The 24581-nt window shown below is 55.2% G+C and overlaps 3 protein-coding genes across 5 annotated transcripts; 2 read left to right on the forward strand and 1 right to left on the reverse strand.

The window, feature by feature from the left end:
• B9D2 (B9 domain containing 2) lies at positions 1 to 7268 on the forward strand. Of its 2 annotated transcripts, none has more exons than XM_067718363.1 (4): positions 1 to 230; positions 657 to 748; positions 3698 to 3823; positions 6667 to 7268. In XM_067718363.1, the coding sequence occupies exons 2-4, from the start codon at positions 661 to 663 to the stop codon at positions 6978 to 6980; spliced, it is 528 nt and encodes a 175-aa protein (XP_067574464.1). In that variant the 5' UTR covers positions 1 to 230; positions 657 to 660; the 3' UTR covers positions 6981 to 7268. The 2 variants fall into 2 exon arrangements, with proteins under 2 accessions (XP_067574464.1, XP_067574463.1); XM_067718362.1 differs by having other exon boundaries at positions 1 to 171.
• A 386-nt stretch (positions 7269 to 7654) lies between these two features.
• On the reverse strand, positions 7655 to 8571 carry LOC137215498 (uncharacterized). Its single transcript, XM_067720778.1, has 2 exons — positions 8549 to 8571; positions 7655 to 8117 (listed from the first exon to the last, which is right to left on the reverse strand). The coding sequence occupies exons 1-2, from the start codon at positions 8569 to 8571 to the stop codon at positions 7655 to 7657; spliced, it is 486 nt and encodes a 161-aa protein (XP_067576879.1).
• Positions 7863 to 23589, forward strand: TGFB1 (transforming growth factor beta 1). 2 transcript variants are annotated; one of them, XM_067721291.1, is made up of 7 exons: positions 7863 to 9142; positions 12165 to 12325; positions 14166 to 14283; positions 16078 to 16155; positions 16334 to 16484; positions 21606 to 21759; positions 22263 to 23589. In XM_067721291.1, the coding sequence occupies exons 1-7, from the start codon at positions 8788 to 8790 to the stop codon at positions 22419 to 22421; spliced, it is 1176 nt and encodes a 391-aa protein (XP_067577392.1). In that variant the 5' UTR covers positions 7863 to 8787; the 3' UTR covers positions 22422 to 23589. The 2 variants fall into 2 exon arrangements, with proteins under 2 accessions (XP_067577392.1, XP_067577393.1); XM_067721292.1 differs by having other exon boundaries at positions 7864 to 9142; positions 16337 to 16484.
• The last annotated feature ends 992 nt before the right edge of the window (positions 23590 to 24581 follow it).

The raw sequence follows: 24581 nt of genomic DNA on the forward strand, positions 1-24581 counted from the left end.
GCGGGGACAAGGCCAGGGGAGGAGGCTGCCGTTGCCCCAGCAACAACTAGGGAGCCGGGAGGCGGGCGCGGCTTCGGAGGTATTGGCGTCTCAGCAATCTTGCTGCCGGGAAGGTCCTGCGAGAGGCGCGAGCTAGGCCTGGGAAGTCAGCGCCTGCGGAGAGAGGGACAGGTCAGGTCCATGAACTCCAATCCCCGCTTTCGCCTCTCCTAACCGTTAGACGCTCTGAGGTAGGAATAACGCATGCGCGGGCTCAGAGGTGGAGCTAAGGTGCCCTGCACTTAGAACGCATGCGCCTCATGGCAGTGGGGGGCGGAAATCTGACCCGAGGAGGCGGTGCTTTTGTGTTGTGGGCGGAGCCATGTTCCCCTGGGGCGGGACTTTCTGCTGCAATGAGCGGGATGAAAAGGTTACTTTAGAGGCAGGCAGAGTTAGATGCCAGCTCCTTGGAGCGTCCGTTTCTCGCCCCTCATTTTTCTGCGGCTCTCCTGGAGAGGCAGTTAGTATCATGGTTAAGACCGCAGCCTCAGTGGTTTGACGAAACTAGCTTGGAATCCCAAGTACTGCTCCTTACTTGGTGGGCCTCAGTTTTCCCATCTATTAGGTGGAGATAATTGTACACTTTTCTCATAAGGCTGTGATTATATTTTCCCCAGGGCCATGGCTGAGGTGCACGTGATTGGGCAGATCATGGGGGCCACCGGTTTCTCGGAAAGTAGCCTCTTCTGCAAGTGGGGCATCCACACAGGTATTCCCGAGCATGGTTCATTTCCCCAGCAAGACCCCGCAGCCTAGACGCCTCCACCTACTTTCCTTGATCCCCTGACCTCAGTCCCTGATCCTCAGCTTCCATGGGCTCTCAGGACTCCTAACCCTGACCACGCTTTGTTCATGTGAGTCTCAGGCTCCCTTCTTATTATCCCTTCCCATCCCATCTCTGGGGACTCAGACTCCCACTCTCTCAACACACATTCCCTAAGGATATGAGACTATAGGCTGGACCCACCCAGCTACCCCAGCACACACTCCCTGTCCTCAAAACACTTGACAGCGGTAACGACACTGCTTGGACTTCATTCACTGTCTTAGGGCTGCTCTGGTGCCTCCCCCATCTTAACTCTTTGCTTAACCATCTCCATTTGTTGAGCTCTTAATGTAAAATGGAAGTTTCCATCTTGAAATGAAGAGGCGAGGCCACCCTCCTGTATTCATATTTCTCTGTGAGAATGTAGGAACGCTGTTCTGACAGTTATCCAAGTCCATCCACACAGGCCCAGGAGGACCTTGGAGGTCTCAATTTTCACGCCTCTCCATCAGAGGCAGTGTAGTGTGGTGGGTGGTGTGATGGCTAGGGCCACAGGCCACCAGGTGGCCACGAGGTCTGGGCTCAAATACGAACTCCCTTGCCTATTGTGAGCCTTTGGACTTAACCTCTCCGAGCCTCAGTTTCCTTGTCTGAAAATGAAGCTAATGGCAGCCGAGGCAGCAGAGTGCTGAGGTTAAGAGCACAGACTGCCTGGGTTTCAAAACCAGCTCTTGCTTATTAATTGTGTGACCCTGGCCACTTGTCTTTGCCTCAATTTCCCTGTCTATGAAATGGGAATAATAACACTACCTCATGGGGTTGCTGTGAGGACTAAATGAATATCAGTAGCACTTAGAAGAGGGCCTAGACTTGTAAGTCCTCAGTAAGTGTTTGCCTGGCTTGTGTAAAAATTGGATGGGCTCTTGTTCCTAAAGCCCTAGGTATGTTGCCTAGCACAGATAAATGCCCAAGAAATGAGTGTGGCCATTGCCATCATCATCTTTTCAGGCCTGGGGTTCTTTGCGATTTCACTGGTGGGTAGGTTGGTGGTTGAGATTCCCTGGGAAATTGGGATCCTCCAGCTGAGCAAATAAGAAGCAAGGCCTGGAATCAGACTTGGTTTCCAGTACCCTCTTCCACTCACTTGCTCTGTGACCTGGCAAGTGCTAGTCCCTCTCGCAGCCTCAGTTTTCTTATCTGTAAAGTGTGACTCTTTGTCCTTCGTAGGGGTGTCAGGAAGTCTTGTATGTGAGGATCCTGACTGAAGGCTTGGTGCTCTCCTCACCTGGCCTGCAAGGGAGCAGTAACCAACATGATTTTTATTATTTCAGGGGGCTCTTGGTCAGGGAGAAGCGGGGTAGGGGGCAGTTAATCCAATAGAGAGCCAAGGCGCGGTCAGATAAAGGGCTTGGTCTCTGCCGTCAGTCAGAGCTCCATTTGAGGGATTTCCCAGGCGGTCCAGTGGTTAAGACTCCGAGCTTCCCCTGCAGGGGACACGGGTTCAAGCCCTGGTCGGGGAACTAAGATCCCACATGTGGCGTAGCACGGCCAAAAAAAAAAAAAATAACGAAAACCTAAAAACGAAAGCAGAGCTCCATTTGAATCAGCTCCACCATGGGACCTTGGTCTGCTGTGGTCCTGCTGTAGCCCCAGCATGGAGAACAGTGCTTGGCACAGAGTAGGTGTTCAGTAAAGGTTTGTGGAATGAAAGGTAAAGATTTCTTTACCTGTAAAATGGGAATTGTATTAGCCCCCACCTCCTAGGATCATTTATTTGTCCAAAACAAACATTTATTGAACACCTTCTGTGTACCAAGATCTGGGTTTGAGGTTCTAGGGATCCAGTAGTTTACAACATCCCTGCTCTCTTGGGGCTCACAGCAGGGGAGACAGAAAAGAAATAAGCAGATAAAGACGTGAGTGCAATGATTACAGGTAGTGTACTAGGTACTAGGAAGAAATGAGATGAGAGATGATGTGAGAGGGACTGGTTAGTTTTGGGATAAGAGGGTGAGGGAGAACCCCTCTGTGAAAGTGGCACTTGAGCTGATCCCTGAAGGATGAAAAAAAGCCAGGCATAGGGACATCCAGGAGCAGAGTTTTCTGGGCAGAGGGAACAGCCAGTGCAAAGGCCCTGAGGAGGGGAAAGAAATAGGACCATTGAGGCTAGAGGGTGGTGAGGAATGGGGAAAGTGATGGGAGATGAGTTCAGGAAGGGGTTGGGGGGGGCACAGGCCAGGCCATGTAAGGCCTTGTAGACTCTCCTCCTGTGGAGGAGAGTCTGAAAACTGGGGGTGGGGTGGGGATTAAGAGTCCCAGAGGGTGGATTAAATGAATTCATTACTAAAGCGCTTAGCGCAGCGTCTGGCATTTAGTAAGCAGTCGGTGCATTTTTGCTATTATTTTCACCCTCAGTAGGATTGCTGTTACGACGCACCGTTCACGATTTGCTCTGTGCTTCTGCTTGTGAAGGAGCGCCTCAGCTCCATCTTAGTCCTTGGACTTGGCCTCTAAGCGTGGGGTGAGAATAGTAGTAAAATGATCCCCGGCACTCATCCGGCACTCACTATGCCCCAGACACTGTTCTCAGTGCCTCATGTGTATTAACTCATTTAATCTTCTCACAAGCCTGGGAGGAATGCATTATTATTACACCCACCTTACAGATGGGAAGACGGAGGCAGAGAAAGGTAACTGGCCCAAGGTTGCATGGGCAGGAAGAAATAGTGCCAGGATTTGTACCCAGACATTTGGCTCCAGGGTCCATGCTTTGCAACCCTCCGCTCCCCAATGCCAGGGAGAAATGGGGTCCTATAGCCACAGTGGGATCCCCTTCCTGATGGCTGCCTCCCACCCCGCCCTGCCTCATCCGTGTCCTGGCTCTCACTGCAGGGGCAGCATGGAAGCTCCTGTCAGGCGTGCGGGAGGGCCAAACACAGGTGGACACCCCCCAGATAGGGGACATGGCCTACTGGTCCCATCCCATCGACCTGCACTTTGCCACCAAAGGCCTACAAGGTGAGTTCCCGGCCTGGGCCCCAGGCTAGACTAAGGGGAGGTGGGTTAGAGGCACTCACTGCTGCGGGGACTGGAAACATCAAGTGCTGTTCCTGCCCCCATGCCCTTTGGGTCCCTTTCCTGACCACGCTTGGCCCTGGAGAGGGTGAGCTGAGGCCTCCCCAGGCCAGCTGTAGAGTGCATTAGGAGTGGGGCAGAGGCAGGGGTGGACGGGACAAGGTCAAGGGGAGAGCCAGGGGGAGAGGGAGGTGGCTTTCACAGAGACAAAGCAAGAGAGTCTTCAATCAGCAGGAAGCTGGGAGGGGTTATGAGAGAGAGAGGTGAGAGCTGGTAGCTATTCTGCAGGTAGGGCTCCTCAGCTGCTCAGAGGGGAGATGAATACATGGGGGAGGAGGGGTATCAGAAAACCTCTTCTGGCAGAACATTTGGGTCATTAAAGAGGGGTGGGGCTTCCCTGGTGGCACAGTGGTTGAGAGTCCGCCTGCCGATGCAGGGGAAGTGGGTTCGTGCCCTGGTCCGGGAAGATCCCACATGCCGCGGAGCAGCTGGGCCCGTGAGCCATGGCCGCTGAGCCTGCGCGTCCGGAGCCTGTGCTCGGTAACGGGAGAGGCCACAACAGTGAGAGACCCGCGTACCGCAAAAAAAAAAAAAAAAAAAAAAAAAAGAGGGGTGGATTCCAGGAAATAGCCTAGGTAAATATGCCATATATTTCTACCATATGAATAATAGTTACTGAGTGCCTGCCCTGTGTCAGGTGAAGCCAGGGAGATATCAGTGATTGAGACAGCTCCCCAGCCCTGTCCCCACACAGTTCATCATCCCTTGGGAGAGACAGAGCTGCCCTCAGACAGTGGTAACCCAGAGTGGGCAGGACTGGTATGGGGGATCTTGAAGGGCTATGGGAGGCCAGCGGAGGTGCCTGACCCTGCTGGGGGGTTCAGGGAGGGCTTCCTGGAGGAGGGGGATGTTTGAGCTTTGCTGTGAAAGGACAGTAGGAGCTATTAAAACAGAAAGATGAAAGAGGGTTCTGGGGAGAAAACCATGTGTGGATGCCTCAAGGGGGAAAGTGAGCCAGGGGCGTTTGGAGGACCGACGGAGAGCAGGAGGACTGCGGGGGGTGAGGTGGCAGGGGACAGGGGACAGGCCATTGCAAGGCCTTGAATGCCAGGCCGCAGAGTGGAGGCCATATCCTGAAGGCACTGGGGAGCCAGAGCAGGCGATTGACAAGTCAGGTTTTGCTTTTAAGAGATCCCTCTGGCTGCCTTGTGGGGGTGATGGATTGGAAAGTGAGGCAGGCAACAGTCCTTTCAGCTCTTAAGGACCCCGAGTCTCTGAATGTGGGCATCATCCTTGCCTCCTCTTTTCGCCTACCCGCCCCAATTTTGTCCATCAGGAAATCCCATTAGCCCCACCGTTGAAATGAATCCTGAATCCCACCACTCCCCCTACCCTCTTCCCAGCACCCCGATCTGTCCACCCTCACCTCTCACTGGGCTATTACAGTAGCCTCTTTACTGGTATTCCCACCTCAGCCCCATAAGTCTGTCCCCCTGTGAACACCTAAGTTAGGTAACATTCCTCCTCTGCTCAGAACCCTCTGTGGTCCCCATCTCACTCAGGGTAAAAGGCAAAACCTTACCATGGATCACAAGGCCCTGCTCAATCTGATTCTGTCACCTCCTCCCCCCCTCCCCCATCTCACTCTGCTCCAGCCACATCGGCCCCACCAGGCAGCTCCCACCTCAGGGCTTTTGCACTAGCTATTCCCTCTGTTGGGAGCGCTCTTCCCTAGATATCCACATAGCCCCCACTCCCTCTCCTCCTTTAAGCATTCACCCAGATGTCACCTTCTCAGGAAAGTTTTGCTTGATCACCCCCTTTCTAAAACTGCATGCCAGGACTTCCCTGGTGGCCCAGTGGTTAAGACTCCACGCTCCCACTGCAGGGGGCCCGGGTTCGATCCCTGGTCAGGGAACTAGATCCCACATGCATGCCGCAACTAAGAGTTCGCATGGCTCAACTAAGGAGCCTGCCTGCTGCAACTAAGACCCAGTGCAACCAAATAAATAAATATTAAAAAAACAAAAACAAAAACTGCATGCCTACCCCCGCCGTACCCAGCTTGTTTTTCTTCAGAGCAGTTATCACCATCTGACGTACCCTATAATTTGTGTATTTACTGTGTTCGTTGTTCAAGACGTCAGCTGCACAAGGGCAGGAATTTTTGTCTGCTCTGTTCACTGCTGTGTCTCCAGCTTCTAGAACAGGGCCTAGCACGGAGGGACTCAGAAAGGAGGGTGAAATGGAGCTGGGTCTCCAAGGGCTTTGCCTACAGGCTGAGGAGCTGAATTATATTCTGAGTGAGGACACTGGGAAACCTATGGAAGGGAGAGAAAGATGCTTCCAGCTGCCAGGTGAAAGTTGGATTGGAGGGAGCAGGAAAGAAGGCCCTGAGGCCAGAAAAGAGGACAGGGTGTGGCCACGGGGAGGGAAGGAGGGAGGCATCGAGGACAAGGCCCAACATACTCACCTGGGGACTGGGCTCCCCTGAGACGGGACACAGAGGAAGAGGCCACGGAGAGGGAAGTCAACAGATGCCAGACCTAAAGGGCCTTGAATGTTCAGGTCGGACTTTATACTGAGTGCACTGGGGAATCATAGAAGGGTTTTGAGCAGGGGAGGAATACGGATTCAGAAGGATCCCTTTGGCTGCTCTGTGGGGGTAGGAGTCCAGAGAGGAGGCTGGGGCAGAAACCTGGCGGGGAAGGACGGGCCTGGGATCTCCAGGAGCTCCTGCTGGGCTGTACCCATCCCACTTTGCCTCCCTCCCTCCTATGCTGCAGGTTGGCCCCGACTCCATCTCCAGGTATGGTCCCAGGACAGCTTCGGCCGCTGCCAGCTTGCAGGCTATGGCTTTTGCCATGTGCCCAGCAGTCCAGGCACCCACCAGCTGGACTGCCCCACATGGCGGCCCCTAGGCAGCTGGCGGGAGCAGCTGGCAAGGGCCTTCGTGGGTGGCGGGCCTCAGCTGCTGCACGGAGATGCCATCTACAGTGGGGCTGACCGCTATCGCCTGCACACTGCTGCCGGTGGCACCGTGCACCTTGAGCTGGGCCTGCTGCTGCGCCACTTCGATCGTTATGGCGTCGAATGCTGAAGGACCCTGTGTGGACCGCTGGCCCCCAGCCATATCTCTGGACACCCGGTGAGGGGCAGGATGGCACAGGGGTCAGAAGCATGGGCTCTGGAGACTGTCTGACCTGACCCCAGCCAAGACTGGTGTGGCTTCTATCCTGACTAGCATCTGAAGCCCAGTGGCTGCACCTCCCAGGTCCAGTTTCCCCATCTGTAAAATGGGGGCAGTAAATGTGTGGGCTCACAGGGGTTGGGTGCAGAGAAGCTGTTGGCACATGGAAGGGCTCAGTAAAGGAGAGCAGTTCTTTCAGATGTGAGTGCTTTTCTGACCTTCATCTGTTGGATGTCCAGTGCCCCATCCTCTCACTGTCACCCTCCTTCCTCAGGCCCCCTTCCCCTGTCCTCTGCCTCAACCTCTGACCCCCTCCCCACTCTGGGTGATGCTCTTATGGCCCCCACTCCTTGGGGGTCCCCCTCCTCTGTGCCCCTCTCCCCACTGGCTCCCTGTCTTCTGACTGAGCCTCTCCCCCACTGCCCCAGCTTCCCACTCTCCACTCGGGGTGGTCGTCCTCGGATTCCCTGTACCCTGCGTCCCCATCCTCTGACTGAGCCCTCCCCGCCAGGTCTTTATTCCCTCGGTGACCCTCGCACAGTCCTCAAAGCCACACGCAGCACAGCCGCCCGCTTTGGTAGCGCTCAGCCGCCAGGAGGCAGCACCCTGTTGGTGGGGCGGAGCCGGGTGCCCGCCCCCTCCCCCCAGGGCTTAAGGGACCCCCCTCGGAGCCCGCCCACGCGAGATGAGGACTGTGGACCGGCCCCCCCCATGCCCTCCCCCTGAGGGCCGCCCCCGCCCCGCGCGCTTCCTGGGTGGGGCCGGGGCGGCTTCAAAAACCCCCCGCCGCCCCAGCCGGTCGCCGCCGCCGCCGCCCTTCGCGCCCCAGGCCGTCCCACTCCCTTCCTCCCGCCGCGGATCCGCCAGACAGCGAGGCCCCCGGCCGGGGGCAGGGGGGACGCCCCCTCCGGGGCACCCCCCGGCTCGAAGCCGCCCGCGGGGCCGGCCTCAGCCGGGAACGGAGGAAGGAGCCGCCGAGGAGCAGCCCAAGGCCCCAGAGTCTGAGACGAGCCGCCGCCGCCCCCGCCGCCGCCGCCGCCGCCGCCACTGCGGGGAGGAGGGGGAGGAGGAGCGGGAGGAGGGACGAGCTGGTTGGGAGAAGAGGAAAAAAGTTTTGAGACTTTTCCGCTGCCGCTGGGAGCCAAAGGCGCGGGGACCTTCGCGCAGCGCTGCTCCGCGAGGCAGGACTGAGGGACCCCAGACCGCACCTCCGCCCTGCACTGCCTCGGACGCTTGCTCCCTTCCTTCCCCCCACACGGCGTTCCCCGGGCGCCCCCATTCCGGACCAGCCCTCAGGAGCCTCATACCCGACTCCCGCGAGGACTCGACCCCAGACATCGGTCGCACCCTCCCGCACGGCCCCCAACTCCTAGCCTCTCTCTTGAGCCCCCGCGCATCCAAGGACCCTTCTCCTCCGGGATCCAGGAGACGGGATCAATCTCAGACCTGCCTCAGCTTTCCTATTCAAGACCACCCACCTTTGGTACCAGATCTCGCTCATCTCGGTTTTTGCCGTGGGATACCGAGAACACACCCATCAGAGCCGCCCCTCCAGCTCCGCTCCGTCCTCCCTGAGGGCCTCAACTCCCTCCCTCCCCAGACCCTCCTACCTTTCCTCGGGAGACCCCCCCCCCCAGCCCCTGTAGGGGCGGGGCCTCCCTCTTCCCACCCCAGCCCGGCTTGCGCTCTCGGCTGTGCCGGGGGCGCCGCCTCCCCCATGCCGCCCTCGGGGCTGCGGCTGCTGCCGCTGCTGCTGCCGCTGCTGTGGCTACTAGTGCTGCCGCCTGGCCGGCCGGCCGCCGGACTGTCCACCTGCAAGACCATCGACATGGAGCTGGTGAAGCGAAAGCGCATCGAGGCCATCCGCGGCCAGATTCTGTCCAAGCTTCGGCTCGCCAGCCCCCCGAGCCAGGGGGAGGTGCCGCCCGGTCCGCTGCCCGAGGCCGTACTGGCTCTTTACAACAGTACCCGTGACCGGGTGGCCGGGGAAAGTGCCGAACCTGAGCCTGAGCCAGAGGCGGACTACTACGCCAAGGAGGTCACCCGCGTGCTAATGGTGGAAAACAGCAACGGTGAGCTCGGAGGGGCAGGGGAACCCTGGAGGGGAGCCCCCAGGGGGCGCCGGAGTGCAGGGGTCACGGGGAGGAAATTACCGGTAGAGGAAACTCGCTGGGGGAAGAGGACCCCCGGGGGCGCCGGGAACTTGGGAGGGGGAGTCTCAAAGAGGATAGGGCTGAGCTCCCTACCCCCCAGGTATCTGGTCTTGAAGAGGAGATAGTGAGCGGAGTGGACCGCTTTTGGAGGGCTACAGGAACATGCGAGATCGTGGGCGGGGGGAGTCCCTTAGAGGGAGAGAAGCGAAGTAGTTACGGGGTGGGGGTGTAGAAAAAGACTTCCCCTTGCAGGGTGCACTAGAGTGCGGGGGTCGTGGGTGGGGCCCGCAGAGAGGGAGCTCGCTTTGGGAGAAGCGAGGACCCTGGCATTGGGGAGAGGAGAGGTAGTGGGGAAAGCTGACCCAGAGCTCACGGGTCATGAGGCAGGAAGATTCAAGAAGGACAGAAAAACTAGGTGAAGCGAACCCCAGAGGTTCCAGAAAGTGGAGAGTGGACGCATTTGCACACGGCGCGAAGAACACGCGGGATTGGGGAAGGGCTTAGAGAGAGAGGCGGGGAGGGGGTGATCAATGCGAGGTCAAAAGGGGGCGCGAGGTCGTAGGGTGGGGGAAACTGGCGGGAGAGAAGCGGAGACCCCAGGGGGATGCCGGGGATGCGCCGGGAGGTGCTCTATTTCGCAGACGGACGTGAGAGGAGGAAGCCCAGCGGAGGAAGCGAGCCCCCAGGAAACCTAGAATACTGGGTCGTGGGAAGGGGTATACAGAGCGGAGAGACAAGCGTGGGAAAGGTGGACCTGGGAGCGGGCAGAGGAGAGATGGACGGTGCCATGCTGGGAGCAGCGAGCCTCCGCCACGCCGCGGGATGGAAGGGAGAGGGCTGAGTGAGGAGTCGAGCCGTAGAGGGAGAGGTGGGTGGGTGCGACTCTACAAGACCCGGGTGAGAAAACCGAGCTGGTAGGGGTGAGGAAGCCCCACGTGTGTGCCACGCGCGGGGGGCGGAGCCTGCGCTTCCGGAAGGGGACAGGAGAACCCCAGCAGAGCTGAATGCTGAGAGCCTGGACCCCAAACTCCTAGTTCCTCTCTAGGAGGCTGGGGAAACCCCAGCGTCCGGCCGCCTAGCCCTCCCTCCCTTCCTTTCCTTCCCGTGCCTCGGGGGGCGGGGATCGCGCGCGGAGCCTGGAGCGAGACGAGACGAGGCAGGTCCGGTCCCCGCCCTCGCGGTGGCAGCGGCGCCTCCCGCCCCCTTCACCCCCAGCTCAGGGCGGCACTACCGCTGGGCCCGCCCCATCGGCGCCCGCGGAGACCCAGGCGTTCCGCGTGGCCCCGAGGCTTGGGGGCGACCCCCCTGCTTTCACTTTCCCTCTTGGGCATTAGACTTGTGGGTCTCTGGCCCATTTGTGTACCCAGTTGCCGCTTCAGCCGAATGACACCCCTACCCTCCCACATCTCCGTCTCACCTTTTCCGTCGTAGCTTCACCTTGGTTGTAGAGATTTTTCCAACACTGATACCTTCAATCTCTCTTCATTCCTCTTCTGCCTCCATCTAGCTCCCAAACCCTATGTCTCTCTTCCCCGTGTGTCTGTCTCCCATCTCTGCCTTTCCATCTCTCCCGCATCACCGTTACTCTCTCTGTCCCAGTCTGGGTCTCCCAGTTTCTGTCTCTCCATCTCTTCCCTCTCTCTCGCTTTTTCTCCTCCATACCCTACTCTCCATCTCTCCCTCTGACCGTTCCTGCCCCTTCTATCTCTCTTCTTCCCTATCTGTCTCCCAGGCCTGGGCTCTACCCTTCCTTTGGGGTCTGCTGAGTAACTCCTGGGCCAAGATAGGGCTTTTTTTGTGCGGGGCAGGGGCTGGCCCGGCTAGAGAGGGGAGGAGTAGGGGAAGGAGGCCCACAGAAGGGGCTTCCTCTGTCCTTTCTCATCGGATGTCTCCACCATTTCCATGCCCCCACTGCAGAGGCCTAAAGCAGCTGTCCCAGTTGATCCAGGAGTTCATGGCTTGCCCCGCTCTTTCCCAACCCCCAACTTTTCCTAGACTAGAAAACTTCCTAATTTTCTCTGTTCCCCTTCCCCCACCCCCGAAGCCATTCTTACCTAGAATGAACTTTGCCTTTTCTAACCAGCTGGGGAAGGAAACAATAATAATAATAACAACAACAACAAGAGTAATGTCACATTAGCAGGAAGGCAGCATAACCTAGGGGTTAAGAGCACAGTCTCTGGAATCAGACTGGCTGAGTTTGAATCCCCACTCTGCATCTTCCTGGCTGCGTGATCTTGGGGCCAATTGTTTCATCTCTTTGCCTCAGTTTTCCCATCTATAAAACGGGTATACTAATAGTATCTTCCTCATGGGGTTGTTGAACACACACATTAGAGTAAGCATTGTATGCAGACTCTGTACGACATACTTTATCTGCATCATCTTGCTTATTTCACACTAGCAACCTGTAATCAGTCCTTGTCTTACAGGTGAGAACCTGGCACACAGAGAGGAATTCACTTGCCCAAAGTTCCCGCGCTTCAGTTAGGAGAGCCTGGGTTGGGAGGCAGAGAACTTGATGTCAGGTTGATCTTTCCCCAAAGAATAGGAAACTGAGGCTCCGAGAGGGCTTGTGACTTGCCCAGGAAAGAAGGCAGTCGAGGCACAGTCCGATTCAAATGCCTGTGATCCCTGGGCTGCGACATAACTTGCGTTTGAGGCTCCACGTGCTGGGGAGGCCTAAGCAGTTAGAGCAGTGCCCAGCCCTGTGCCAGCTTTGTCCTGAGGGGCACTTCCCAGTTGATGGGAGGGAAGGGTGGATAAGATCCCGTCTAAAGAGGTGGAAACAAACCCAGAGAGGGGAAGCCAGTCACCTAAGGTCACACAGCCAAAATGTGTTAGGGTTAGACTCCAACCCAGGGCTCTTTGACTTGGGGTGCGCCAGCTCCCCTGCCCTCGTCAAACCCTGACATCCCCCCTCTCGGCTCCTTCTGCCTAGAAATCTATGGGAAAATCAAGCGTAGTCCACACAGCATGTATATGCTCTTCAACACGTCGGAGCTCCGGGAAGCGGTGCCCGAACCTGTGTTGCTCTCTCGGGCAGAGCTGCGCCTGCTGAGGCTCAAGTTAAAAGTGGAGCAGCACGTGGAGCTGTACCAGGTGGGGGCGAGGGCCCCAGAGGTGGCCTGGGCTGGGGCGGCTGGAAGGCTGGTGGCTTCAGGGTCCATAGTGACCGATCCTGAAGGCACGGACTGTGGGATCACAGGGCTCTGAAGCTTTCAGACTCCTAGAGCCCTAGAAGGTTAAACGTTTAGAAAGCTGGAATCTTAGGAGTTGGACTCTAAGAACTCAGGACTTTTGAAAGTTTGAATCTCTGTAAGGGTTGCAGACTTTCAAAGTGCTCTGTCCCCACACAGTAGCCACTAGCCACCTATGGCCATTTAAGTTGATCAAAATTAAATAAAAGAAAAAATTCAGTTCGTCCGTCTCACTGGCCATAGTTCAAGTGGCCTGTAGTCACATGGGGTTAGCAGCCGCTATTTTGGACACCACAGATAAAGAACTTTTCCATCATCACGGAAAGGTCTCTTGGTTAGCTCTTTTCTAGAAGAGTCTCCAGGAAGATGGGAGCCTCAAGAAGTTCTGGATTCTCTTGAAGGTTGTGTGACCCAGAATCCCTGTCATGTGGAATGTTAGATTCAGTAGTAGGTGTTAGACTCTTACAACAAGGGAACTTTGGGCTTCCCTGGTGGCGCAGCGGTTGAGAGTCTGCCTGCCGATGCGGGGGACACGGGTTCGTGCCCCGGTCCGGGGGGATCCCGCGTGCCGCGGAGCGGCTGGGCCCGTGAGCCATGGCCGCTGGGCCTGCGCATGCTCCGCAGCGGGACAGGCCACAACAGTGAGAGGCCCGCGTACAGCAAAAAAAAAAAAAAAAACCAAAACAAGGGAACTTTGTCTGATGTTAACTTCTTGGAGTCTAGAGAATTCGCTTTTATCCTGCCAGCTCCCAGGGGATCATTCCACATGGATGTCAGGCGTCTGCAACGTCTAGGTTTGTGGCATGTCAGACTCGTGGGTTTGTAGAACATGAGTCCTCTGGAATGTCTCAGGCTCATTGAATGTGTAATTCTTGGGGTGCCACTGAGCACTGGCGTTATGGAATGACTTCTAACATAACTTCTAGAAAGTGATAACTCGGGGCTTCTCTGGTGGCGCAGTAGTTAAGAATCTGCCTGCCAACGCAGGGGACACGGGTTCGAGCCCTGGTCCGGGAAGATCCCACATGCTGCGGAGCAACTAAGCCCATGTGCCACAACTGCTGAGCCTGTACTCTGGAGCCCGCGAGCCACAACTACTGAGCCCATGTGCCACAACTACTGAAGCCCGTGCGCCTAGAGCCCGTGCTCCGCAACAGGAGAGGCCACCGCAATGAGAAGCCCGTGCACCGCAATAAAGAGTAGCCCCCGCTCGCCGCAACTAGAGAAAGCCCGCGCGTAGGAACGAAGACCCAAAGCAGCCAAAAATAAATAAATAAAAAATAAATACTTTTTTTTCAAAAAAGAAGGAACGTGATAGACTCTCAGAATTTGGGGGGCCAAATTTGCAGAACTGTCTATAGTCAGTGACCCCTACGATGTCAGTAGGAGAATCGGGGCATCGTGGGCTGTCCAAGCTGAAAGGGGCCGCCTGGCATTTCATCAGTGAGGAAACCAAGGACAAAAGGGGAGAGGAATTTTCCATGGCCACGCCGGGGTCAGGCATAGAGGATGAGCTGCCCAGGTGCCTTGACCCCCCAGCCTGGGGTTCTCTCTCCCCTCTGGGCTGCTGTGGGGTGGGTGGCTCCTGTGGGCCCCTCGGTTTGGGTGTCTGGGAGGGGACAGTCTGCAGGACTGTGTGGAAGCCCTTTTCGGGGAGCAGAGGGACTCAGGGGTGCAGTGTACATGAGGGGTGTGTGGCAGCATCTACCCACTGTCTCTCCCCCCAATTCGTTATCCCCCAGAAATACAGCAATGATTCCTGGCGCTACCTCAGCAACCGGCTGCTGGCCCCCAGCGACTCGCCGGAGTGGCTGTCCTTTGACGTCACTGGAGTTGTGCGGCAGTGGCTGACCCACGGAGGTGAGGACCGCTTGTCTGCCCCACCCCTATTTTTTTTGTGTTTTCTGGCCGCACTGCGTGGCATGTGGGATCTTAGCTCCCCGACCAGGGGTCGAACCTGCAGTGGAATCGCGGACTGTTAACCATTGGACCACCAGGGAAGTCCCTCCCAACCCCTATTTTGTAATGGGGTTGACCCCATTGTTTGTCCTGGGGCTCCCCTGCCTAGCACCGCCCACCCCATGTTGGTGCCAAAGAGCCCAGACCTGGGCCTCCTTCCAGGCACTCAAACCTGAGTGATTAATGGTAAATCCATTTCCTGAGCACCTGCCCTGTGCTGGGTGATGCTGGGGACAAAACAGTAACCAAAACAGCACCATACTTGCCCTCGTGAAGCTTATCATCCATTGCTCGGGTTAAGGGATTTGGGGGAAAGACCTGAAAACCAGGTAGTAATGTCCCAGAGTGGGCAGGGTTGGGAGGGGGAGCCCAGAGGAGGTGCCTGACCAAGCCTGGGAAATCAGGGAGGGCTTCCTGGAAGAGGGGACATTAGAGCGGTTGTCTGAGGGATGAGTGGAGCCAGCCTGGGAAAGACGGAGGGGCAAGAGTGTTCAAGGCAGAGGGATAGGCTGTGCAGAGCCCTTGAGTCCAGGGAGAGCCTGACACACCTGATCTGTCCAGAAGAGGACTGTCTGTCCTGTCTTATCTGAGTCCACAGTACCCACATCTCCCTTCCTAGTCTCCGTCTCGTTCATTCCTTCACTCAGTAGATGCCAGTAGATTCCTGCTATGTGCCTGGCCCTGTGCGGGTGGTGTGGGGGACACAGTGGTAACCATGACAACTTCTAGGCCTGCCCTCATGGGGCCCACAGTCACTTCTAGACACCTAGGAAATCTTGCCAAAGCCCTAGCAGGGAGCCCGCCTGACTCCCATTGTGATGGCCACAATGACCAGGGCCGGGATGGGGGAGCCGAGAGTGGGCATCCAAACCCATCTGGAGGGGTCCAGGAGGGCTTCCTGGATGAGGATGATTGTGTTGAGACTCATGAGATAAGTGATGGTTTGGCCAGAGGAAAAGATGGGGGTTAGGGAGCAGGTGAGCGCTGCGACAAGTGTCCTGGGCTGATTGCTGAGTCCAGAGCCCCCAGCACAGGGTCCAACACATAGTGGGAGCTTAGAAAGGCATTCACTCATTCATTCAAGAAAACTTTCTTCCACACCGGCCCTGGGACAAGAGCCCAGGCACTTGCATCCCAGCCCTGCCTTTTCCCACTTTGGGCAAGTCACCCCCTCTCCGTGGGCCTTGGCTTCTTCATCTGTAAAATGGGGAGCTTTGGTGAGGATTAAAGGAAATAACGCACAAAAAGTGTTTAGAACAGGGTCTGGCACCCAGTGCGAACTCAGGAGATGTTTGTTTTTACGACTGTGGGCCAGGCCCAGTGGGGAACAAGAAAACAAGGATCCCTGCCCCCACGTATCCTGCTTTGCCACTGAGAACAAAGAGGGGAATAAATAGTCAGATACAAATGTCAGGGTAAGTGCTATGGAGAAAATAAAGTGCTGTCATAGTGGGGGAGGGGCTGTGTCCTGGAGGGCTTCCAGGAGGAGGTGGCCTTTGAGCTGAGACCTGCAGGAGGAGGAGGCTGCAAGGCAAAGGACTGGAGCACGAGGGTGCAGTGAGAGGCCAGGCAGGGGAAGGGGCAGGAAGGAGGTCCCCCCACCCCCACGCCGGGGGTTTGCTACTTCCTTTCTCCTCCCCCAGGGACTGGGTGAGCCGCCCCCTCACACTGGCTTCCCTCTCCCCACTCCCACAGAGGAAATAGAGGGCTTTCGCCTCAGTGCCCACTGTTCCTGTGACAGCAAAGATAACACACTCCAAGTGGACATTAACGGTGAGGCCCACCTCCCCGGCCCGGCCCCATGCCCACCAGTGATGTGTGTGTGTGTGTGTGTGTGTGTGTGTGTGTGTGTGTGTGTGTGTTTCTTCCCCTTGACCATCTCCCATTCATCCATCTGAGAGTGTGTGTATGTCTCCCCCACCCTCCCTACCGCCTGACTCCCAAACCAAAGCAGGGTTCAGTTCCGGCCGCCGGGGTGACCTCGCCACCATTCATGGCATGAACCGGCCCTTCCTGCTCCTCATGGCCACCCCGCTGGAGAGGGCCCAGCACCTGCACAGCTCCCGGCACCGCCGAGCCCTGGACACCAACTACTGCTTCAGGTGAACCTTGCAGCCTTTCCCTGACGCCTTCTGGGCTGGGGGCCTCCTTGCCTCCTGCTGAGCAGGCACCGCAGATTGGGCACCTGGCTGGTGCTACGCTTGGGCTGGCATCTGCTTCAGCCTGGAGCATTCGGGGGATGAGGTCCGAGGCCTAGGATGCTGGGATGTGCGAACTGGGAGTCCTTGAATGCTGAGAGCAGGTGGCTCTCTGGCTGGTGGGTTGCAATCAGAGACTATTAGAACGTTGAACACTGAGAATGTGAGAATTCAATACTGGAAGGTCACCACGTTAGATTTCTGTCCTGCTGGCAGGTTGGGGTTCGAGCATGTGGGGATTCTAGGATGTGAGAATCGGTATTCATTATTGAAATCTGAGAATGTTGGACTCAAGGGATGTTGGGATCCTAGAACTTGGGAATTCAGAACTGGAAGATTGCCCGTGTTGGATTCCTATACCATTGACAGACTGGAGTCTCCCGTATCGGCAGATTGGAGTCCTTGACTGTTGGGCCCAGAATAGTGGAGTCCTGTGTTACATTATTAGCATCCACAAATGTTGGAGTTGGAGAAAGCCAGAGTCTTGGTCACCTAGAATGTTGGGACTCAGGGCTGGAATCTTGTGAGAATCTTGGAAGGCTGTGATCTTAGAACGTGGCAGCTTGGACCTCTTGAGTGATGGGCTCAGAATTGTGGAATGTTGGAATGCAGTTTTTTTTTTTTTTTTTCCCCGTACGCAGGCCTCTCACTGTTGTGGCCTCTCCCGTTGCGGAGCACAGGCTCCGTTCGCGCAGGCTCAGCGGCCATGGCTCACGGGCCCAGCCGCTCCGCGGCATGTGGGATCTTCCCGGACTGGGGCACGAACCCGTGTCCTCTGCATTGGCAGGCGGACTCCCAACCACTGCGCCACCAGGGAAGCCCTGGAATGCAGTTTTGAAATATTGGAATTCAAGAATGCCAAGATCTTGGAGAGCTGGAATGTGGGAATCCTAGAAAGCTGGAAAGCTGTTGGTGTGTTAGAATCTTGAGAGGCTGGTGTATTGCAGTCCAAGAAAACTGAAAAGTTGTAGTCCTAGAATGTTGAAGTTCAGAGTAAGAGTGTTGCGAGTTTAGAATGATAATGTGACCTTGGCCCTCCCCTGCTTAATATTTTGATGGTGCCTTTGGGCTTTGTTACATGCAGTTCTCCTGCCGGAAAGTCAGCTCTGCTCCCAAACTCCTTCACCCCCAGATCCTACCCTCTGCCCAACAATCCTGTGGATGAATGAATGGATTGAGGTCGTGAGTGCCAGCAGCTTATACTATTACAGTGAGAGAGTGCCAGCCACATGAGGGACACAGCGTCACTTAGGAAATCTTCCCAGAAAATCAAACCTGAAGCTGATCAGTGCGGTAGATCCAATTTTCCAGAAATATGAGAACAGAGAAACATGTTAGACAACACCGTGGTCGTGCGGTCAGCAACATCTAGATCGTGGGAAACCTGACCCAGTTTCTTCAACAAATACAATACAAAGTGGGGAAGCAGAGAGATGGTTCTGTAGACTTTAAAAAAGAATATTAAAATATGTATCAAATAATTGCCACGTATAGACCATATTTGGGTCTTTTTTTTTCTTTTTTGGCCCGAGCCACGCAGCATGTGGGATCTGAGTTGTTCCCTGACTGGGGATCAAACTGTTGCCCCCTGCAGTGGAAGTGCAGAGTCTTAACCACTGGACTGCCAGGCAAGTCCCCCAAGTGGGTCTCTTTTACTCGTCAGGCCCTGTTGGGTCCTGGTAGACTGGAGGGCAGAGTTGCAAGGGCCTGGACTGCGTGTATCACAGGACCTGGAAAGCAGCAGGCCCCAGGCATGCACCTCAGGGTCACCTGGAGGGCTTGTTAAATGTGGCCTGCTGTCTCCCACCTATCCCCACCCCCAGTTTCTGATTCAGTGGGTCTGGGGTGGGGCCTGAGAATTTGCATTTCCCACAATTTCCCAGGCGGTGCTGCTGCTCCAGGGACCCTACAGGGAGAAAGTTGAGTTGGATAATAGAATCACACACTTCAAGTCTTAGGACCTCAGCACCCTGGCACAGTTGGACCAGAAATGAAAGATTATTCTGGACAGTGGTTCTTCCCCTTTTGTGAGTCCGGGAACCCCTTGAGAAGTCGAAAGCCAGGAACCTTTTTTCCCCAGAATATGCCTATACATACACACGTAGGTGCCTGTGGTTTGGGGGGCTCAGACCCCTCCCTCAGCCCATCCATGGATTTCCTGACGCCTCCTGGGCCCTTAACAACATCTTATTTGATCCAACATCCCTTGCATCTTTGTACAGATGAGGGAACTGCGGCCCAGCCAGACTGGGGAGGCGCCAGGCTGAACGCACAGGAATCTAAGTTTCCTAACTTCCTTCTCAACGTCCTGTGGCTCTTGGGAGAGGCCTTGTCTTGCCCTGGGAGATCCTGTCACATTGCCTCTTCCCCCTCTGCTTAAGCTGACATGGTTGCACTGGGCAGATGAGGGCACAGACTCCAGGGCAGGACAGAGTTAACTGTGAACCTGGCCCCAAACTCTACCACATGTAGGCTACGAGCGAACAGACAACATCCCCCTTTCTCTGAGGCTCAATTTCTTCATCCTTCAAATGGGAATAATAATAAGACCTGCCTTGTAGGGAATTCTCTGTTGATATTTTTTTTTGGCCGCACCGCACACATGCGGAATCTTAGTTCCCTGACCAGGGATCGAACCCGTGCCCCCTGCAGTGGAATCATGGAGTCTTAACCAGTGGACCGCCAGGGAATTCCCGCTATTGATTTTCTTTTTCCCCTATTGATTCTTGAGTAGGAAAATGCATGCACTTGGATCAAACCCAGAAAGGATACTCGGAGGCCCTCCAGCTCCGGCCCCCAGCCCCTCTATGAGGAGGCTTTTATTGTATTTCTGTCTCCTCCCAGAGAGTCTCTGTATGAGACACTTACACATAGCCATGTATATGTTTTTTATTTTGTCCAAATGGTATAGTCTTTTTTTTGGGGGGGGGGGTACTGCATTTTCTTTCTTTAAATTTTATTTTCTGATTCTAAAAGTAACACATACCCACTATCGAGAATTTGGAAAATACAGAACGATATCCCCCATCACATTGCCACATACGAAATGTCACTGTCAACATTTTAATATATTGCCCTCCAGTCCTTCTATTCAAAACAGAATTTGGATCATGCTGTACCTGTAACTTTGCATAGTGTTTCTTTCATATGTTATGAACATGGAATTTAAAGCATTCTCAGCTGCCCATGAGTCAAGCTTTTTAGTTAAGTTCCCAGCCCATCTCAACCATGGCCCCAGGGGCCAGCACAGAAAATGCCCCATTTCCTTCCAGACATGAAGGAGCCAGGGCCGCAGACTGGGGAGGACTGACTTTTGCATCCGAGCCTGGGACAGAGATCATGAGTCCAGGGCAGTAGAGTCTTACATACCACCACTCTCCAATGTGCTTTTATTTTTTATTTTGTTTTGTTTTTTAAAAAGTATTTATTTTTTTTGGCTGCATTGGATTTTAGTTGCGGCACACGGGCTCTTTGTTGCGGTGAGCGGGCTCTTCGTTGTGGCGCGTGGGCTGGCTTCTCTCTAGTTGTGGCGCCTTAGTAGGCTCTAGAGTGTGTGGCCTCAGTAGTTGCGGCGTGCAGGCTTAGTTGCCCCGCAGGATGTGGGATCCTATTTCCCCGACCAGGGATCGGACCCACGTCCCCTGCATTGGGAGGATTCTTAACCACTGGACCACCACGGAAGTCCCTCCAATGTGCTTTTAAAAGACCTAACATATTGATCAATTATTTTATACAGCCAGTACTTGCTAAGCACCTGCTGTATGCCAGGCACTGTTGCAGGGACACATTTAGGGACAAAATAGACAAAAGGTCCTGTCCTCAGAGGAAGACAGAAAACGAACAGATAAACAAATCAGTATCTAATAAAAGAGCAGGTGGCAAGAAGGAAAACCAATCTGAGGAAGGGGAAAGAAAGAAGTCATTGTGATGATTTATTTTTCCTCTTCTGATCGAAATTTTTTTTATTAGGGGAAACTTTAAATGTATTCATAAGCAACCAAGATGGTGCAAGGAACCCCCACGAACTCTCATCCAGTATCAACAAGTATTAAGATTTGCCCCATTTCAGCTGCAGTCATTTTCATGTTTTCTCACATAACTGAATGCTGTTATTACACTGTATGGAATTAACAAACATTTGGATTGGTATTTTGGGTAGGATGGTCCAGGAAGGACTCTGAGGAGACGACATTCATTTGTTTGACTGATACTTATTGAGCACCTACTGCATGCCAGGCAGTGTTCTAGGAGTTAAGGGTCCCTGAGTGAGGGATGTTTGAGCATACATACAAATGGAGTGAAGAAACAGAGCCAGAGTGGGTATCTGTGGGAATAGCCAGCCAGGCAGAGGGAACAGCAAGTGCAAATGTCCTGAGCTGGGACTCAGGAACAGCGAGGATGGTAATGTGGCCGAAGGAGAGTGAGAGTGGGAGTGGGGAGGGAGTTGAGATCAGCCAGATCTGGTAGCGCCTTGTGGTCCATGGCGAGGGCTTGGGCATTTGCCTTGTTCAGAGCAGAGGAGCGACTGGACAGTCTCTAGTATGTGGCCCCATAAGGCAGGGATTTCTGTCTGTTTTGTTTGTACTGCGTCCCCAGTACAAACAAGACCCCCCAGACCGCAGCCCAGCACACGGTCGTAGCTCAGTGAACATTTGTTGCACACGTAGAACGTATCAGTACACGTGGCGCTGCGTTGTGTTTTTTATGTTCCAGTGTGTGGATGTGCTGTGGTCGGTGTAGCCCCCTCTGGACGTTCATTTGGCTTCTTACAGGCTTGAGCATTGCCTGAGATCATGTTTATGAGGATGCCCTTAGCGCAGTGCTGGACTAGAGGAAGTGCTTTATCAGTGTTAGTGATGATCATTACTATTACTGTTATTGCTGTTATCATCACAGGGGTTGCAAGGGAGACCAAGATGGAGACCGTGCTGGCGGGCAACCAGGGTGAAACACATGCACAGCCGGGGGAGGAGGGGCACCCCTCCGCTCTCCTGACTCGGGTTCCTCCCTCCCTCCGGCCTGCAGCTCCACGGAAAAGAACTGCTGCGTTCGGCAGCTCTACATTGACTTCCGCAAGGACCTGGGCTGGAAGTGGATTCACGAACCCAAGGGCTACCACGCCAATTTCTGCCTGGGGCCCTGCCCCTACATCTGGAGCCTGGACACGCAGTACAGCAAGGTGCGTCTGGAGCCCTGGCTGGGGGTGGGATGAGGGTAGCAGGAACCGAGGGAGGAGAAGGAGAAAAAGAGGTAATATCAGATGAATTGGCGAGATAGTAGTCAGAAAGAGAGGAGACAGGGAGATTGGCGGGGAGGTGGCAAAGGGATGGGAGAGAAACTAGAGGCAGGGTCTGAGCAGTTAGAGACACGAGGCAGAGGGAGACAGAGATATGGGGAGACCCATGGAGATGCATAACTTGGGCTTGGGAAGAGGTGGGGAGATGGAAGGAGAAAGAGAGAAACGGAGGGACACAATGAGAGAGAAAAAGGCAGGAGGATAGAGAATTAGGAAGATGGAAGGAGAAAGACAATGAGACACAAGCCAAGAGTGGAAACTGGGGAGAGGCAGAGAAACAGAAAGAAACGGAATGAGATAAGACAGAGGGAGATGGGGAGAGGCTGGCGGGGTGGGGGTACCCTCCCCATGACCCTCGACCCTGACCCCGCCCACCCGCCCCGCAGGTCCTGGCCCTGTACAACCAGCACAACCCGGGCGCGTCGGCGGCGCCGTGCTGCGTGCCGCAGGCGCTGGAGCCGCTGCCCATCGTGTACTACGTGGGCCGCAAGCCCAAGGTGGAGCAGCTGTCCAACATGATCGTGCGCTCCTGCAAGTGCAGCTGAGGCCCCGCCCCTCCCGACAGGTCCCGCCCACCCCGGCAGGCCCGGCCCCGCCCCCCACCCGCCTCATCAGAGTTGTATTTAAGGACACAGCGCCCAAGCCCACCTGGGGTCCATTAAAGGTGGAGAGAGGACTGGGTCTCTGTGTCGTTGGGCGCCTAACTAGGGTTTCTCTTCCGACGTTCCCCGACCTCCCCCCCAATGCCCCCTGCATCTCCTTACATTTACACTTACATCTGCCTCCTCCTGTCTCTGCCCATCATTCATTTGCCCCTCCTCACACAAACACTTCTTAGCGCTTGTTATGTTTCTTACTCCTGGTGAACAAGGGTTAGATTTATTTATTGAGCACCTTGGACCCTTATGTTAACTCATTTAACCACCATAACAAAGCTCTGAGATAGACTCTGATAACACCCACTTTTAATGTAAGGAAATGGAAGCCCAGAGAGGTTAAGGGAATAGTTCCTGCCTACCAGGAACCTACTTTCTGGGGAGGAGACAGACATAGTAAAGTTGTGCGAAAACAGGAAAGCAGGATGGGTAAGAGATGGCTTTGGGGAGGAGGGAGGGCTTCTTGGACGAGGTGGCATTTGGGACTTGAAGGAAGCCAAGAAGGCAGCCTGGGGGAGGGTGTTCTTGGTAGGAAGACAAAAGCAAAGGCCTGGAAGTGAAGATGAACTTGGGGTGAGCTACACAGGCAGGAAAGGGGCCAGTGCGTTTGGAAGGGAGGGGCAAGGGGAAGGGTGTTAAGATCTGAGTCAGAAAGTAACACTCACAGGCCAGAGGATAATAACAACAATTCTCCACTCCACTCTACTAGCTCACGGCATTCTCCCCACAGCCCAAGAGAGCATGGGTTGGCAAACTATTGCCTGCAGGCAAATTCTGACTTGCTGCCTGTTTCTGTAAATAAAGTTTTTTTTTTTTTCCTTTGCGGTAAGCGGGCTTCTCACCGTTGTGGCCTCTCCCGTTGTGGAGCACAGGCTCCGGACACGCAGGCCCAGCGGCCATGGCTCACGGGCCCAGCTGCTCCGCGGCATGCGGGATCCTCCCGGACCGGGGGACGAACCCGTGTCCCCTGCATTGGCAGGCAGACTCTCAACCACCGCGCCACCAGGGAAGCCCTGTCAATAAAGTTTTATTGGAGCACAGCCATGCTCACTTGGTACTGTACTGTCTGTGGCTGTTTTAGTGCTACTAGGGCAGAGTTGAGTAGAAACTGTGCAAAGTCAAAAATATTTACTATCTGACCCTTGACAGAAAATGTCTGCCAACTCCTGCTTTGGAGATCATTTGCTCCCCACTCCACAGATGGGAATGCTGAGGCACAGAGAGGTTAACTTATTTGTTATGGTCACATAGTTAGCAAACGGCACAGCTGGGATTCAAACCCAGGCAGCTAGAGTTGAGGGCTTATGCCCACAACTTCTGCACTGGTCCTGCCTTCCAGACCACATCAGGCCTGTGGGGACCTGTGATAACTTGTACTCTGAGAGAGGAAGGCACCATGACAGGGTTTGGAACAGAAGAGGGATGTGATTTGACTGAAGTGCTCAGAGGGTCCCTCTGGTTGATGGTTGAGAGTAGACTGAACGGGTGTGAGGGTGACTGCAGGGAGACCAGTTGTCCAGGAGAGAAATGACAGCACCCTGAGCTGGGGTGGGTTTCCCTCTGCTGTGTTTCTTCCCATCTGCTGGGGTCTTGCTGATGAACTCTCTCCCGCTTCCTCTTTCTCTGGCTTCTCAGTTTCCCCTCTTCCTCCCTGGTTTCAGTTCCCCGTCTCTCTCCCCGGCCCTTCTCAGGTCCGGGGCCTTGACCTGCTTTGCTCAGTGACTGCCCTGGGGGAGGATGGTGTGAGTGCTGAGCTTCCTTTGCAGGTGGGTCAGTGGCACCAGGTCTGGATGGGTGGGCCCCGGGGCCTGCCCAGCCCAGCCCAGCGGTAGAAATGTGGTCACTCCTCCTGGCCCAGGTCTGGGAGCCATAGAGGGCTGGGGGTGAGGTGGGGGCCGGAGGAGTTCCCTATCCAAGGATGTGCTGCCATTGTCACCAGCCGCCCCATCACGTGCACACAGCCCAGCCTTGGAGCTTGGCTGGGACACAACATAAGCAGAGACTTCCATAGGGACGCAGCAAGATGGAATCACACAAATACATCCTGTA

The sequence above is a fragment of the Pseudorca crassidens genome, chromosome 20, assembly GCF_039906515.1.
Source record: "Pseudorca crassidens isolate mPseCra1 chromosome 20, mPseCra1.hap1, whole genome shotgun sequence".
In the NCBI taxonomy this organism is placed as follows: Eukaryota; Metazoa; Chordata; class Mammalia; order Artiodactyla; family Delphinidae; genus Pseudorca; species Pseudorca crassidens.